Here is a 14,081-nt window from a genome sequence, read left to right on the forward strand (position 1 = left end):
TGTCTAGTTAGAGAAACAGACGCCTCACAAGTCCTCAACTGGCAGCTTCAATAGTACCCGCAAAACACCAGTCTCAACATCAACAGTGAAGAGACGACTCCGGGATGCTGGCCTTCTAGGCAGAGTTGCAAAGAAAAAGCCATATCTCAGACTGGCCAATAAAACTAAAATATTATGATGGGCAAAAGAACACAGACACTGGACAGAGGAACTCTACCTAGAAGGCCAGCATGCCAGTCGCTTCGTCACTCTTCAATCTCTACACTGTATTTCTGATCAATTTTATGTTATTTTAATGGACAAAAAAATTAGCTTTTCTTTCAAAAACAAGGACATTTGAGTGACCCCAAACTTTTGAACGGTAGTGTGTATATATATATATATATATATATATATATATATACACACACACACACACACAAAGAACGGATACACCCATTTAATAACTGAGACATTAAGTAATACCATCTGACGATTGTTCTGTCACACCCCTCTGTGGTGATAAGGGGAGGTGAGTACGACCTGAAGGTTAGAGTCCAGGCATCTGCACGTGTCCAAGGTGAGAGAGTGGAGTCAATTCAACTGGGACAGGTCGCTCATGGTAATTGTATCATACCCGATCCCCAGCCAGACATCAGCTCTGTAGCTGAGCACCATTTGAGGAAACATCCTTCCTCCCCTACCTAGTGCAGATTGATACTATGGCCACAAGAGGGCAGTGTGTCCCAGACTTTGATGGAGGCAAAGCAGGTAAAAACCTCCTCTTTCCATCTCGAAGAGGAGAACCCATACGTACAAAAGTAAAGTCGTCCAGAGGAATTGTCCACAATGTAAAGAAATCTAACTGGGATATAATTTCAAAGAAACAAACACCACACATGTCCAGGTGAGTAATTCATGTCATTAAAACATTTACGTAGGAAAAGTAAAACAATGTCCATATATCCCAGCTCCCTAGGTTGTAATTGTATCCAGATGACATAGAAATCGAGACCTGTTGTCCTTCTGTTGTGAAACATAGGGCTGTGCATATTTACTATTTCCTCTTGTGTAGAGATAGAGAAGAATAGAATAAGGGAAAAGGAGGAAACAATTAGGCCGTAGAGAAATATGTCCATGGCATTACAGAGGTATACAGTACCAGTCAAAATTTTGGACACCTACTCATTCAAGGGTTTTTCTTTATTTTTACTATTTTCTACATTGCAGAATAATAGTGAAGACATCACAACTGTGAAATAACACATGGAATCATGTAGTAAAAAAAAAAGTGTTAAACAAATCAAAATATATTTTATACATGAGAATCTTTAAAGTAGCCTTCTTTAATGACAGCTTTGCACACTCTTGCCATTCTCTTAACCAGCTTCATGAGGTAGTCACCTGGAATGCATTTCAATTAACAGGTGTGCCGTGTTAAAAGTTAATTTGTGGAATTTCTTTCATTCTTAATGCGTTTGAGCCAACCAGTTGTGTTGTGACAAGGTAGAGGTGGTATACAGAAGATAGATCTATTTGGTAAAAGTCCATATTATGGCAAAACAGCTCAAATAAGCAAAGAGAAACGACAGTCCATCATTACTTTAAGACATAAAGTCAATGCGGAACATTTCAAGAACTTTTCAAGTTTCTTCAAGTGCAGTCGCAAAAACCATCAAGCGCTATGATGAAACTGGCTCTCATGAGGACCGCCACAGGAAATTAAGACCTAGAATCACCACTGCTACAGAGGATAAGTTCACAAGAATTACCAGCCTCAAAAATTTCAGCCCAAATAAATGCTTCACTGAGTTCAAGTAACAGACACATCTCAACATCAACTGTTCAGAGGAGACTGCGTGAATCAGGCCTTCATGGTGTTATTGCTGTAAAGAAACCACTATTAAAGGACACCAAAAGAATAAGATACTTACTTGGGCCAAGAAACACGAGCAATGGACATTAGACCGGTGGAAATCTGTGCTTTGGTCTGATAAGTACAAATTAGAGATTTTTCGTTCCAACCGTCGTGTCTTTGTGAGATGCAGAGTAGGTGAACGGATGATCTCCGCCTATCTGGTTCCCACCGTGAAGCATGGAGGAGGAGGTATGATGGTGTGATGGTGCTTTGCTGGTGACACTTGTCTGTAATTTATTTAGAATTCAAGGCACACTTAACTAGCATGGCTACCACAGCATTTTGCAGCAATACACCGTCCCATCTGGTTTGCACTTAAGTGGCACTATCATTTGTTTTTTAAGAGGACAATGACCCAACACACCTCCAGGCTCTGTAAGGGCTATTTGACCAAGAAGGAGAATGACCTCAACCCAATTGAAATAGTTTGGCATGAGTTGGACTGCAGAGTGAAGGAAAAGCAGCCAACAAGTGCTCAACATATGTGGGAACTCCATCAAGACTGTTGGAAAAGCATTCTTCATGAAGCTGGTTAAGAGAACGCCAAGAGTGTTCAAAGCTATCACCAAGGCAAAGGCTGGCTACTTTGAAGAATCTCAAATATAAAATATATTTTGATTTGTTTGACACTTATGGTTACTACATGATTCCATGTGTTATTTCATAGTTGTGATGTCTTCACTATTATTCTACAATGTAGAAAATAGTACAAATAAAGAAAAACCCTGGAATGAGTAGGTGTGTCCAAACTTTTGATTGGTACTGTATATAGTCTGAGAACAGGGGCAGTATTGTGCATTATGCTTTAATTTCATTCACCATCTGGAATGAGGGTATCAGTTTAATACTAAGAACATATAAAACATTGGAGCCATGGTGTTTGACAGGATAACAGGCCTGCTACACTGGACGCATGACTTTTACCGGGTATGAGATGCTCCAATTGTTTTCAATAAAACCTGGGCGTAAGCAGCATGTTTCCATGACAGGCACGCAGGCACTAGCTCTGTAATCAAAAATCCTACCCACTGGGTTACGCGTTCAGTGTAGCAGGTGTGTCACAGGGGAATTAATTAAGTGAAGTGAATATTTGAGGTGGGGGGTCTTTGGATCCCCCAAAGTCTCTATTTCTCTTTCTCAGTATTGTGCTTTGTCATACCTATTAAAATTGAAACAACAGGTTCGATATTGCAATGTTTCATCACTCGTGAATGGGTCACTGCAACATGTAGATACTGTAAACAGCACCGCTAATACTGGACTGATTGTCACCAGGGTCAAGACTTAGAGTGGTATTGCAGAGAGAAAGAGAAAGAGCAAATGCATGAGGGACTGGAGAAGGTGTGTTAGCATGTAAAGAACCCTCCCCCTTTGAATTTTCCTAAAGCTCAGCTTGTTGTGGGGGAATCAAGATCTGGAGTAGGTGTGTACTGCAGACCTCTTCTATGTTTCAGCCAATAGGATTAAGCCTGGACCCATATCAGCTCCGCCCGCATTTGATCTGCCAGTCAGGTTCCAGGGTGTCCTCCGTAAAACGGTTGGATTGGCTGCAGGAAGGGAGGGAAAGATGAAAATGGTGAAAGGGGAATGGATGAAATAATAATAAGAATCTTTGAGTTATTATAGGCCGCAATTTGTTGGTCAAAGTACATTTCAAAATACAGAGTTGAACATTTAGCAACCACACACACACACACACACACACACACACACACACACACACACACACACACACACACACACACACACACACACACACACACACACACACACACACACACACACACACACACACACACACACAGCATGGAAGTCCTAGTTGGATTTAAAAAAAAGAGGCAAATAAAGAGGTACAAATAAGCTTTTCCAATCCACGTGTCATTAACTGCGATTATCAATTAGTAAATTAGCAAACCTTGAAAACTGATAGAAGCCCATTTGATAAAAAACGACATAACCGCCATTATTGGATCACCTGTTAAACATCAGAGGATGGCTCCTTTAGTCTTTAAAACGAATATGTCACTTTATTATTATCCCTTTATTCAACACGGTTTCTTAATGAATTAATTCTTATTATTTCAAAGCCCATCTAGTGACTGATGCTGGAAATTAGCACAAGCTAAAGCAAGACGGTGCAATGCATCTGCTATCTGGTAAATTGATGTGTCAATGTTGTCACTGAATCTGTCCCTATCAAGTAAATGAATGATTATTTAGAAAAAAGGCCAAAAGGAGAAACATATAGCCAAGAGGATGTTCTGGGTGTGAAAACTCTTCTCTCAACTTGACTCGTTTTAGTAATCACATTTCGTTATTAGACTGCTCTCCTCCCGGTTAAGCTTGGATCTGATGTTGCTGTTGCCGAGGTCCAAGATGCCGTGCTCCTGGCTGGCGTAGCCATGGTAGTAGTCGAGGGGTAGGCTCGGTTGCCACGGAGCTCCCCGTTGTGGCTGACGTGTAGGCGGGGAGGTGGGACGGGAGGGAGGGCTCCGTTCCAAGGGGTGCTGGCACAGGAGACACCCGAAAAGGAGACCCCGGGCCTGGCAGTGGCGGTGGCCGTCCCTCCCCCCCCTCCGGGGAGACCATGGGGGTCTGCTGAACCCAGAGAGGAAGAGTCCTCTTCCTATCGATAGCAAGACAGAGGGAGGGAGGAGAAAAGGCGGAATGGTGGGTGGGAGGGAGTCAGAAGAGAACGCGTGGGGAGAGAACGTCACACAGGAGGGGATAGAAGAGGGGGTTGGGGGGGAGTTTTGCAGAAAGGGAGAGAAGAAATATGTTATAAAGTAAAGGAATGTGAAGTTCCAACAGAGATTAAATAAAAGAAAGACCCCACAAGAAAGCACAGGACAGAGACAGGGGGGGGGGGGCGGGGGTTTAGGGTTGAGAAACAGGGTCCTGTTCATTAGGTACCCAATGGAAGAAGACGGACTGATATACCTGGACTTATCCAATAAGAAAAGCTATTTTTCATTTTCCGTTGCAAAATATTTTCTGATGTATGCCCTAATGAACACAACCCAGGTGTAGTCCAACCATTTGTCTGATGCAATACAGAGGGACTTTAGCCTAAGGTGGCAATAGCAACCTTTCCCCTCATGTAATGGGATTGATAAGAGTCAGTGATTGTCATTTCAATTTGAGAAAATGTAGTTGTCAATGGGCTTCATATCAGTGGCACCCTAACAGTGTTGGCTGCCTTAACTCACTGCGGACTGTGGCCTCATACACACTGAACAGGTAAAGCTAGAAATAGCCAAGTTACGAAAAGTGTCACGTGGTCCCGGAGTCTGGTTGAGTGGGTAACGCTCTCACGTTTTAATCCATATATGTTCCCCCACGGCGGGGATCCCGGTTCAATCATGAGCGCTTCACATTTGTACTCCCTTTACTCTCCCTGCTTCTGCTCCTATCCTTTCTCAAATAATACAATGGAAGTGTCATAATTAACCTCTGTTTGGGATCAGCAAAAACTCATGCTCATGACCAATCAAAACCACTGTTTCAGGCATCTGGCATCTGGCAGATGCCCCAAACGCATCCTCAACACAGGGATGCACAGAAAACTACCATCAGTCATGCACTCTGTAAGACTTAAAAAAGACATGTATGTTCAATTCATAATTTCCCGCAAAGATGTATCAATACACTCTCAGAAAAAAATATGCTAATTAGTACCAAATAGGGTTGTTCATGTATTCACCCCACCACCTCAAAATAACTGATGAACATAAACACAATATGGCAACACAGTTAGAATAAAACAACAAACTAAATCACGGGTACAACGGTATGGGAAATCATGCTACATGGAAACATAACCCACAACCCTCTAACAAGAAGAAAACCCTCTTTGAAACCATTCAGACAGTAAAGAACCCAACCCTACTTTCCCCCCCAACCCTGTTCACTGTCAGTGTTGGTCTGACACTATCAGTGCAAACCGCAGCTTCTCTCTGATTCACATATTGAGCCTCTCGCTTTTGAAAGATGAAAACATTTCAAATGATTAAATACAAGTTAATACAGTTGTACCATGGTAAGCTACTTAAGGCATTTCGTTTTCAGAAATGTAGGGGGTATATTTCAGTAATGGAGTGTTGCATACCTTTACAAATAAACATATAGATGCCAGGGCTCTACTTTCCCTGGCCATACACACTATATAGTGTGCATGAAATACCATGTAGCTGGATCAAGGGAAAGCTAGACTGGAATCCAAACTGAATATCTCTCTGTTTCAATATTATTTCACTACACTGGTTCAGTCTGGCCATGCTTTCATTGAAACTGGTTGTGTCTACAAATAAGGGGCATTTGGCAAAACAAACTGGTCAGGGATTGGATCACCTTCAGCCAATCAAAGGTTGTCCAGTTGATAAAACTCCATGTTCTAGGACTCGAATATGCTGCAATGCATAGCAACACCCCTATACTTACCACACCATTCAACCTTATACTGCCAGTCCACTCCATCATAGATGCCATTTACACCAGCTTTGAGAAAGAAATGCCTCAATATGCAGTGGTTGAAACGGTCTTTTGTCAGTGGTGGTAAAAATTCTATAATGTAGAGAGACATTGTGCCCAGACAGACATTCAACAGCTTACATACTGTAGGACGGAATAGACATGGTGCAATATAGTATGTTGTCAAGTAACCAAATTAATCAATGTAAAGAGAACAGCGTTTTACTTGTTTCGCATTGTTTTCTCAAAGGGGAAGCTGGTGTTGAGAAACTTGGCTGTGTCCATGAGTTATCAAGGCCCTTTATGGGGTTAACTATGTCACCGTTTCTTTGCCACAGGTATGTCATATATGGGTAAGCCCGTCATATCTGGGTAAGCCCGTCATATCTGGGTAAGCCCGTCAGCCCGTCATATCTGGGTAAGCCCGTCATATCTGGGTAAGTCCGTCATATCTGGGTAAGCCCGTCATATCTGGGTAAGCCCGTCATATCTGGGTAAGCCCGTCATATCTGGGTAAGCCCGTCATATCTGGGTAAGCCCGTCATATATGGGTAAGCCTGTCATATCTGGGTAAGCACGTTGCAGGTTTCCAAATGCATTCCACTAGCCACATGGTACCACTACTAATGTACAAATGGCACATATGACAGACTAGTGAATCCATATTAAACCATGTCAACGTACACACCATAGACTCATAGAGACTAGAATACACTCTCAGCCATACAGACCAACGGACAAACAGATCTGACAGATCTGCTCTATGAACATTCTGGGCTTCATTTCAGGAATGGCACTCACTCTCAACTCATCCTCCACAGCCATCAGCCTGTAAAAGAAGGAGAAGATGTATATTTTAGAAAAAGCTACAGAACCACGATTCAGTTTCTTTCTGCCATTTGGCCTCCCATCATTAGCCTTTCTGTTTATGGAAACAGATATGATGTTCGGGGGAATTGAAATTCCCACAAAAGTAAATGCATTCAACGTAAATGATATCTAGGCAAGTGAGCAAGCAGGCATTAACCTTCTGTCTTGTCTTGTTTTGGTCGAGCTCACCTGTTGATAATGCCTTTGATTTGGCTGTCCTTCTCCAGCTGCTGCTGCCTCAGCATGCGCTCACTGTCGTCCAGCCGGTTCTGGTACTGAGATAGGATCTTGCTGGTCTGCTGCTCCTGTGAAAGCATCCTGCGCTCATACTCCTCCAGCTTCCGATGGGACATTATCAGGCGCTCCTTCAGAGAATGGATCTCCTCCTCGTATTCCTTTACCTGGCAGACAGACGGCAGGGGAGGGAGATCAATGCTCTGGAATTCTAGCATCTATTAGGCAGACCCTGGCGCAAGTATAACGTGACGAAGGGGGAAGTTGTAATCGACGAGGGGGCAAACATTTTGGGGTCTTGCATTGGAATTATTTTGAATTCTGCTTATATCACGCTATATCACAATAAACACTAAGTTCAAATGCAGAGATTCCGAGATCATTGAGTGCTTTTTAAGTGACAGGTGTGCGCAATATGTCGCCCATTTCCACTGCACTGTATCAGCGTAAAATATGGGACTTCTAGCAGTCTTAAGGACAAAGACTCAGCAGGAGGCAGGCAGGTAAAGGTGCAAATGAGTGTTGGATTTATTTACATAGCGCTGGTGTTTCAAAGATGACAGTGGTATTTACAAATACACTGAGTGAACAAAACATGAAGAACACCTTCCTAATACTAAGTTAAACATCCTTATTTAACCTGTCTCCTCCCCTTCGTCTACACTAATTGAAGTGGATTTCAATAAAGAATCATAGCTTTCACCTGGATTCACCTTTTCAGTCTATGTCATGGAAAGAGGTGTTCTTAATGTTTTGTACATAATGTTCTGACTTCAAAATGTCCGTTTTCAAAAGAAAAAGCCTCTCTTTAGGCAAAACCAGTCTTAACCAATAAAGCACAGGTAGGGTCTACCAGGCTCAGATACAGCCTCCCCTTGAGTTACCCAAAAGTGAACTAACTACAGGGTTGTCAGGTCAAACAAAAAAGTATAGCCCAATGACCACGCAAAACCTGCCCAAAAGGCTTGAAAAGTAGCCCAAATGTAAAAAAAATTCACAGCAAGAGAGGAGTTGCCATATTTATACAATAGCCCCTTTTCCATCACGTTATCGAGCCAATTAAGAAGGAATATTTAACTTGTAACAATGTTAGAAGCAAAATTCGGGGTTCCTCAAAATAACAATTATTGCAAGCTATGACATGACGCAATAAAGCAATTTGAAAATGTGGGGAGAGAAAAGATAATTTCCCCTTATTCATCTCACCAGATCATTTGCAAAAGGAGTATGGTGTACTGCCAATATACCACGACTAAGGGCTGTTCTTAAGCATGACGCAACACAGAGTGCCCGGATACAGCCGTTAGCCCTGGTATATTGGCCATATATCACAAACCCTGGGGATGCCGTATTGCTATTATAATCTGGTTAACAACGTAATTAGAACAGTACAAAGTACTGTTTTGTCATACCCATGGTGTATGGTCTGATTTGCATAGTCTTTTAGCCAATCAGCATTCAGGGCTCGAACCAGGTTTATAGTTGTAAAACAATCCCTTTTGCACATGTGCATAACTATAGATAAATCTGACAGGTAAGTTTGAGTAATGAAAGTTGGACAGAGGATCTCTAAATCTGTAAACAAGAAAAACTTGGAAGACCATAAAAATGTATATTAGACTATTCTCTGGCAATTGTGCTATTATTACGTGCCAAATGTTAAGACGACAAATGGCCCATTTGCGATACTGACTTGTCATTTGAATAGGCATAGGCTAGAAACTAGAATTTGGGTTCATGATTCAATTTTGCCATGTTTTGCTTAGATACAGGCAGGTAGCATATAGCCCCTGATAGGCCTAACATCTAATTTCAGACAGTCTACAGTAGCCAAGACAAGATGTAGGCAAGATGTAAACTGAACAATTTAGCAGTTTGCTTAGTACAAATTAACTGACAAATTTATTTGACATGAATGCGAGGCGATTAAGAGGTAAGAAGTGCTTGTGTTTCAATACAGTGCCTATAAGAACATCCAATAGTCAAAGGTTAATGAAATACAAATGGTATAGAGGAAAATAGTCCTATAATTCATATAATAACTACAACCTAAAACTTCTTACCTGGGAATATTGAAGACACATGTTAAAAGGAACCACCAGCTTTCATATGTTCTCATGTTCTGAACATGGAACTGAAACGTTAGCTTTCTCACATAGCACATATTGCACTTTTACTTTCTTCTCCAACACTTTGTTTTTGCATTATTTAAACCAAATTGAACATGTTTCAGTATTTACTTGAGGCTAAATTGATATTATTGATGTATTATATTAAGTTAAAATAAGTGTTCATTCAGTATTGTTGTAATTGTCATTAGACCCTAAGCACACAATCAAGACAAGTCTCTGAATGTCCATGAGTGGCTAGCCAGAGCCCAGACTTGAACCAGATCGAACATCTCTGGAGAGACCTGAAAATAGCTGTGCAGCAACGCTCCCCATCCAACCTGACAGAGCTTGAGAGGATCTGCAGAGAAGAATGGGAGAAACTCCACAAATACAGCTGTGCCAAGCTTGTAGCGTCATTCCCAAGAAGACTCGAGGCTGTAATCGCTGCCAAAGGTGCTTCAACAAAGTACAGAGTAAAGGGTCTGAATACTTATGTAAATGTGACTTCAGTTTATTTTATTTTATAAATTAGCAAAAAAAAAGTTTTTCTTTACCGTTTTTGCTTCATCATTATGGGATAGTGTGTAGATTGATGAGGGAATAAGAAATATATATATATTTTTAAAATAAAGCTGTAACGTAACATCATGTGGAAAAAGTCAGTAACCTCATAAATATTGTCAGGATGTAGCAGTGGTCACTTTTCTTTCCATATTTACCAACATGGTATGTCCATTTGGTGAATGTAGAGCACACCCTCTCCTCTCCAGGCTCCTGAGAGAGTTCGGTCATAATCAATTCAGTGTCAGTCAGTGTCAGGATGAAAACCTCACACACCCCAACATAGGGCAGACACTCGTGCAGAGCGCCTTCCATAGGTACAGCAGAAGAGCAAGAAGGAGATAGTTTGGCCTCCGACACGGCATCCTCACCATGGCCTAACTGGTGAACTTGACCCCACACTTATAAATCAAAATAAAATATTACAGGCAGAGGCGTATTATGTTATTCACGTAGCCTACCACAGAGATGAGAAGCGCCCTAGTTGCTTTCCATAGCCCCCCTACACACACCGTGGTGCACTCTGTCCATTGTGCTGACAGCGCAGCGTAGAAAACAATAATTGTTTTAGCCAACCTGTCACTCACTCATTTGAACTTTTTTTTGCTATTTTTATATAGGGACATAAAACTAATGCTGAGGGGGCACACGTTTGAACTGAGGGGGCTAAGCCCCCTTTAGCCCCCTCGTGGAGCCGGGTACAGCATTAGGACTGACCCCAATGTTTCAGAGCTCCTACAATACACTTTATTCACCAACTGTAGCACCGTAGTTCCCCACTTTTACACAGTGTTAAAAGTATGAACCATCTGTTAGGTGAGGAATTACATTAATTAAAGGGGATGCCTAGTCAGTTGCACAACTGAATGCATTCAACTGAAATGTGTCTTCCACATTTAACCCAACCCCTCTGAATCAGAGAGCAAGGCAGTTAACCCCCAACAACTGCGCCAACAGCGTCGATTAAGACAGCCCCCCGCAATTGGTGGGGGTTAACTGCCTTGTTCAAGGGCAGAACAGCAGCTCTTTCCACCTTGCAGATTCAAACCAGCGTCCTTTCGGTTTACTGGCCCAAGCCTCCGCTAGGCTACCTGCATTCCTTTCTTCAAGGAACATTTAATTCAAGGAACAGTCTAGCAATATTTTCAGGTCCCAAACCTGGAACATCAAATTATGACATGGAGTGAAAATGTTCCTTTGACCTTGTCATAAAAGTATTGGAACATCATGCTGGGGGTTAAATGTTACCCTACAACCAAATGAAAATCAGATAAAGACATTACCTTATAATCTAGGAACCTTATTTAATTTACTGGAGAGGCTCTCATCCCCCCAAAATGGGCTCACCCTATCCATGCGAGACTCGTCCATGCTCTTGGAGTACTCCTTCAGCTTGAGGTCCTCAAGGTTTGATGAGCTACGCAATATTTCGATGTCGGCAGAGAGGTGTGGCATGTTGGACACCCAGGCCACAGTGCGCTCGTTGGGTGTCAGGGTGGAGGGGGACTGAGAAACCTGAAAGCAAAGAGGCAAGATGATACAGGAAGAGGCTCAGTAATTGCATGATCATGCTATCAAAATGATTAAGACTAAAAGGTTCTCCAATCTCAGAAAGTATTTAGGAAAGCTTGTGATGTGTTCTAACCTGTTAAGAGTTGACGGCGGATGGATTAAATTACTAGATAAAACAGCAACACTTTTCTGTGCTTTTTAGGAAGCTGTCCATCTTCAAGATGTATCTCTTTGGACTTGCCTTTGGACAAGTCCTTAGATTTTGACAATATACAATAATGTTCAAACGATAGCCTTCATTACATAATCAGGTTGTATTTCATGTTACATTACATAATTTTACATAATGTGCAACATGTATAGAACTGGGACCAAATATCACAGAAGTGTGATTAATAAATGTAGCCAAGGTGGTTTGTGACGTGTAACCTTGGCTGAGACCTCTAGACTAATTTTAGCTTCCAGAGCTGGACTAACACAGTCTGAAGTCCTAGGTGTCCCAACACAGAGCCCATGATGTTCCAGCAATATACCTGTTTATTGACTGTGGGCTTGAGCAGGTGCTGCTGTGGAGGCTGCTGTTGCTGCTGCTGGGACTGCTGCTGAGGTTGCTTAGTGCTCTTAGTCGGGGTGTCTGTGGTCTGAGGCTGCTTGGAGCTCTTAGTCGGGGTGTCTGTGGTCTCTCCGTTGCCCCCTTGTGGCGCCCCCTGGCCGTCCCTGGCAGAGCTCGACTGGCGCGGGAGACCAGGGGCTGGGCTGTCAGACTGTTTGACGGACAACTGCTGCTGCTGTTGTTGCTGTGTCGAGGGCTGCCTGCCACCAAAGCTGGACTCGGGCGACTGGAGTAGGAGGTTCCTGCTCTGGGGGCGGGCTTTGGGAGGGGTGGACGTGGCCCCGGGGCTGATGGACAGCTGGGATTTGAGGCGCTGCGGGGGAGGCGGTGCTACGGAGCCATGACGGACAGGGTGCACGGTGGAAGGGGGAGTGGCCAAGGAGGTGGGGGTGCCCATGCCTGTTGCCGTCTGAGGGGTCATGCCCATAAGAATTTGCTGCTGGAGATTCTCCTGAGAGAGAGAGGGTGGGCGGGAAAAGGAAGAGAGGGAGACAGAGGGAGGGAGGGCAGGAAATATTTAGAAAAAGAATATACAGTATTTGAGATCAAATACTATAGGAGAGGGAGAGTGAGGGAGAGGGTATAAGAGAAGAAACGAGGAATGAGATGAGGAATGGTTGTGAAGTCAATTTAATTGGACAATCCCTCTTTCGTTCATGCCTGTCTAACTTGTTTTTCAAGCATCTTCTCATAAAAACAATTAGGGATGCACGATAAATCGGTGAACATAACGGAATCGATTACGTCACGTTCACAAATGATGTGTTTACGAAACCGTGTTGGTAATAAAGCATAATTTGTTCGACCGCAACTTCTGGGGTAGCTGGCTTTAGCTTGGCACCTAGCTAACACCAATACAACCAGCCTGAAAACAATGACCAGTAGAAACTGCAGTCATTTTCATTATTCTCAGCAATGATTTGGGAATCCTTGTGAGTAAGTATTAGCTAGGCTGCCATTTGTTGTTTGTCTATCGAAATTGAACTTCAGTTCATGAAAATAAATAGCTAGCCAGATACTTAACCCTGTTGCTCAAAGCCAACGTTATAAGCAGCCAGCTAGCTTCATCTGGCTAGTGAGGCTCAAATGGACCGGGCTATGTGTTGTGAAGCTAGCCACAATAAGGATTAGGCACAATAGTGGATTTTTCGGTTTGCCTTCAAAATAAAATGTCATTGACAGTGATGCAAATTAATACAATTAGTACAATTATGCCATACTTTTATTTTGAAGGATAACTGCAAAGTCTTATTGTGGCTAGCTTCACATAGATGGGTTCAACCACCATTAATCAAATAAGAACTGCCATATAAATTAGGGGTATTTTAGATGATGACGCCAAGCTATGTCATCCCTAAATCTTCCATAGATTATTACTAATCCCACAAGGTATGACTCCAAACGCCCAGGAAAGGCTACTCTACTTGATATTATCCTCACAAATAATCCTGATAGGTATCAGTCTGGTGTTTTCTGTAATGACCTTAGTGATCACTGTTTAACAGCCTGTGTTCGTAATGGCTGCTCAATGAAACGACCTGTCCGGCTTTGTCATAGACGATTGCTGAAAAACGTTAATGAGCAAGCCTTACTTCATGACCTGGCCTCTGTAAAATGGTATAGAATCAGCTTGATCCCCTCTGTCGAAGACACTTGGACCTTTTTTGATATTTTCACAGCTATTGTTAACAAACACGCCCCCAGAAAGAAAATGAGAATTAAAAACAGGTTCAGCTCCTGGTTCGACCGTGATCTTGCAGAGTTACTCCACCTCAAGAATTGCATTTGGAAAAATGCTCGACACACGCATACT

General features: G+C 42.5%; 1 protein-coding gene across 3 annotated transcripts in view; it reads right to left on the bottom strand.

The window, feature by feature from the left end:
• Window positions 1-2,997: 2,997 nt before the first annotated feature.
• Window positions 2,998-14,081, bottom strand: part of LOC118371887 (ras/Rap GTPase-activating protein SynGAP-like) — a 107,208-nt gene continuing 96,124 nt past the window's right edge. For 2 of the 3 annotated variants that reach the window (XM_035757529.2, XM_035757530.2), the window contains 6 exons: window positions 12,189-12,719; window positions 11,491-11,658; window positions 7,427-7,638; window positions 7,169-7,196; window positions 4,206-4,523; window positions 2,998-3,444 (listed from right to left, as the gene is read on the bottom strand). In XM_035757529.2, coding sequence (XP_035613422.2) covers window positions 4,215-4,523; window positions 7,169-7,196; window positions 7,427-7,638; window positions 11,491-11,658; window positions 12,189-12,719 — 1,248 coding nt within the window. In that variant the 3' untranslated portion in view covers window positions 2,998-3,444; window positions 4,206-4,214. The remainder of the gene's footprint in view (window positions 3,445-4,205; window positions 4,524-7,168; window positions 7,197-7,426; window positions 7,639-11,490; window positions 11,659-12,188; window positions 12,720-14,081) is intronic. The other variant, XM_035757531.2, reaches the window with a different exon arrangement.

This window comes from Oncorhynchus keta, chromosome 19 (assembly GCF_023373465.1).
Source record: "Oncorhynchus keta strain PuntledgeMale-10-30-2019 chromosome 19, Oket_V2, whole genome shotgun sequence".
NCBI classification, from domain to species: Eukaryota; Metazoa; Chordata; class Actinopteri; order Salmoniformes; family Salmonidae; genus Oncorhynchus; species Oncorhynchus keta.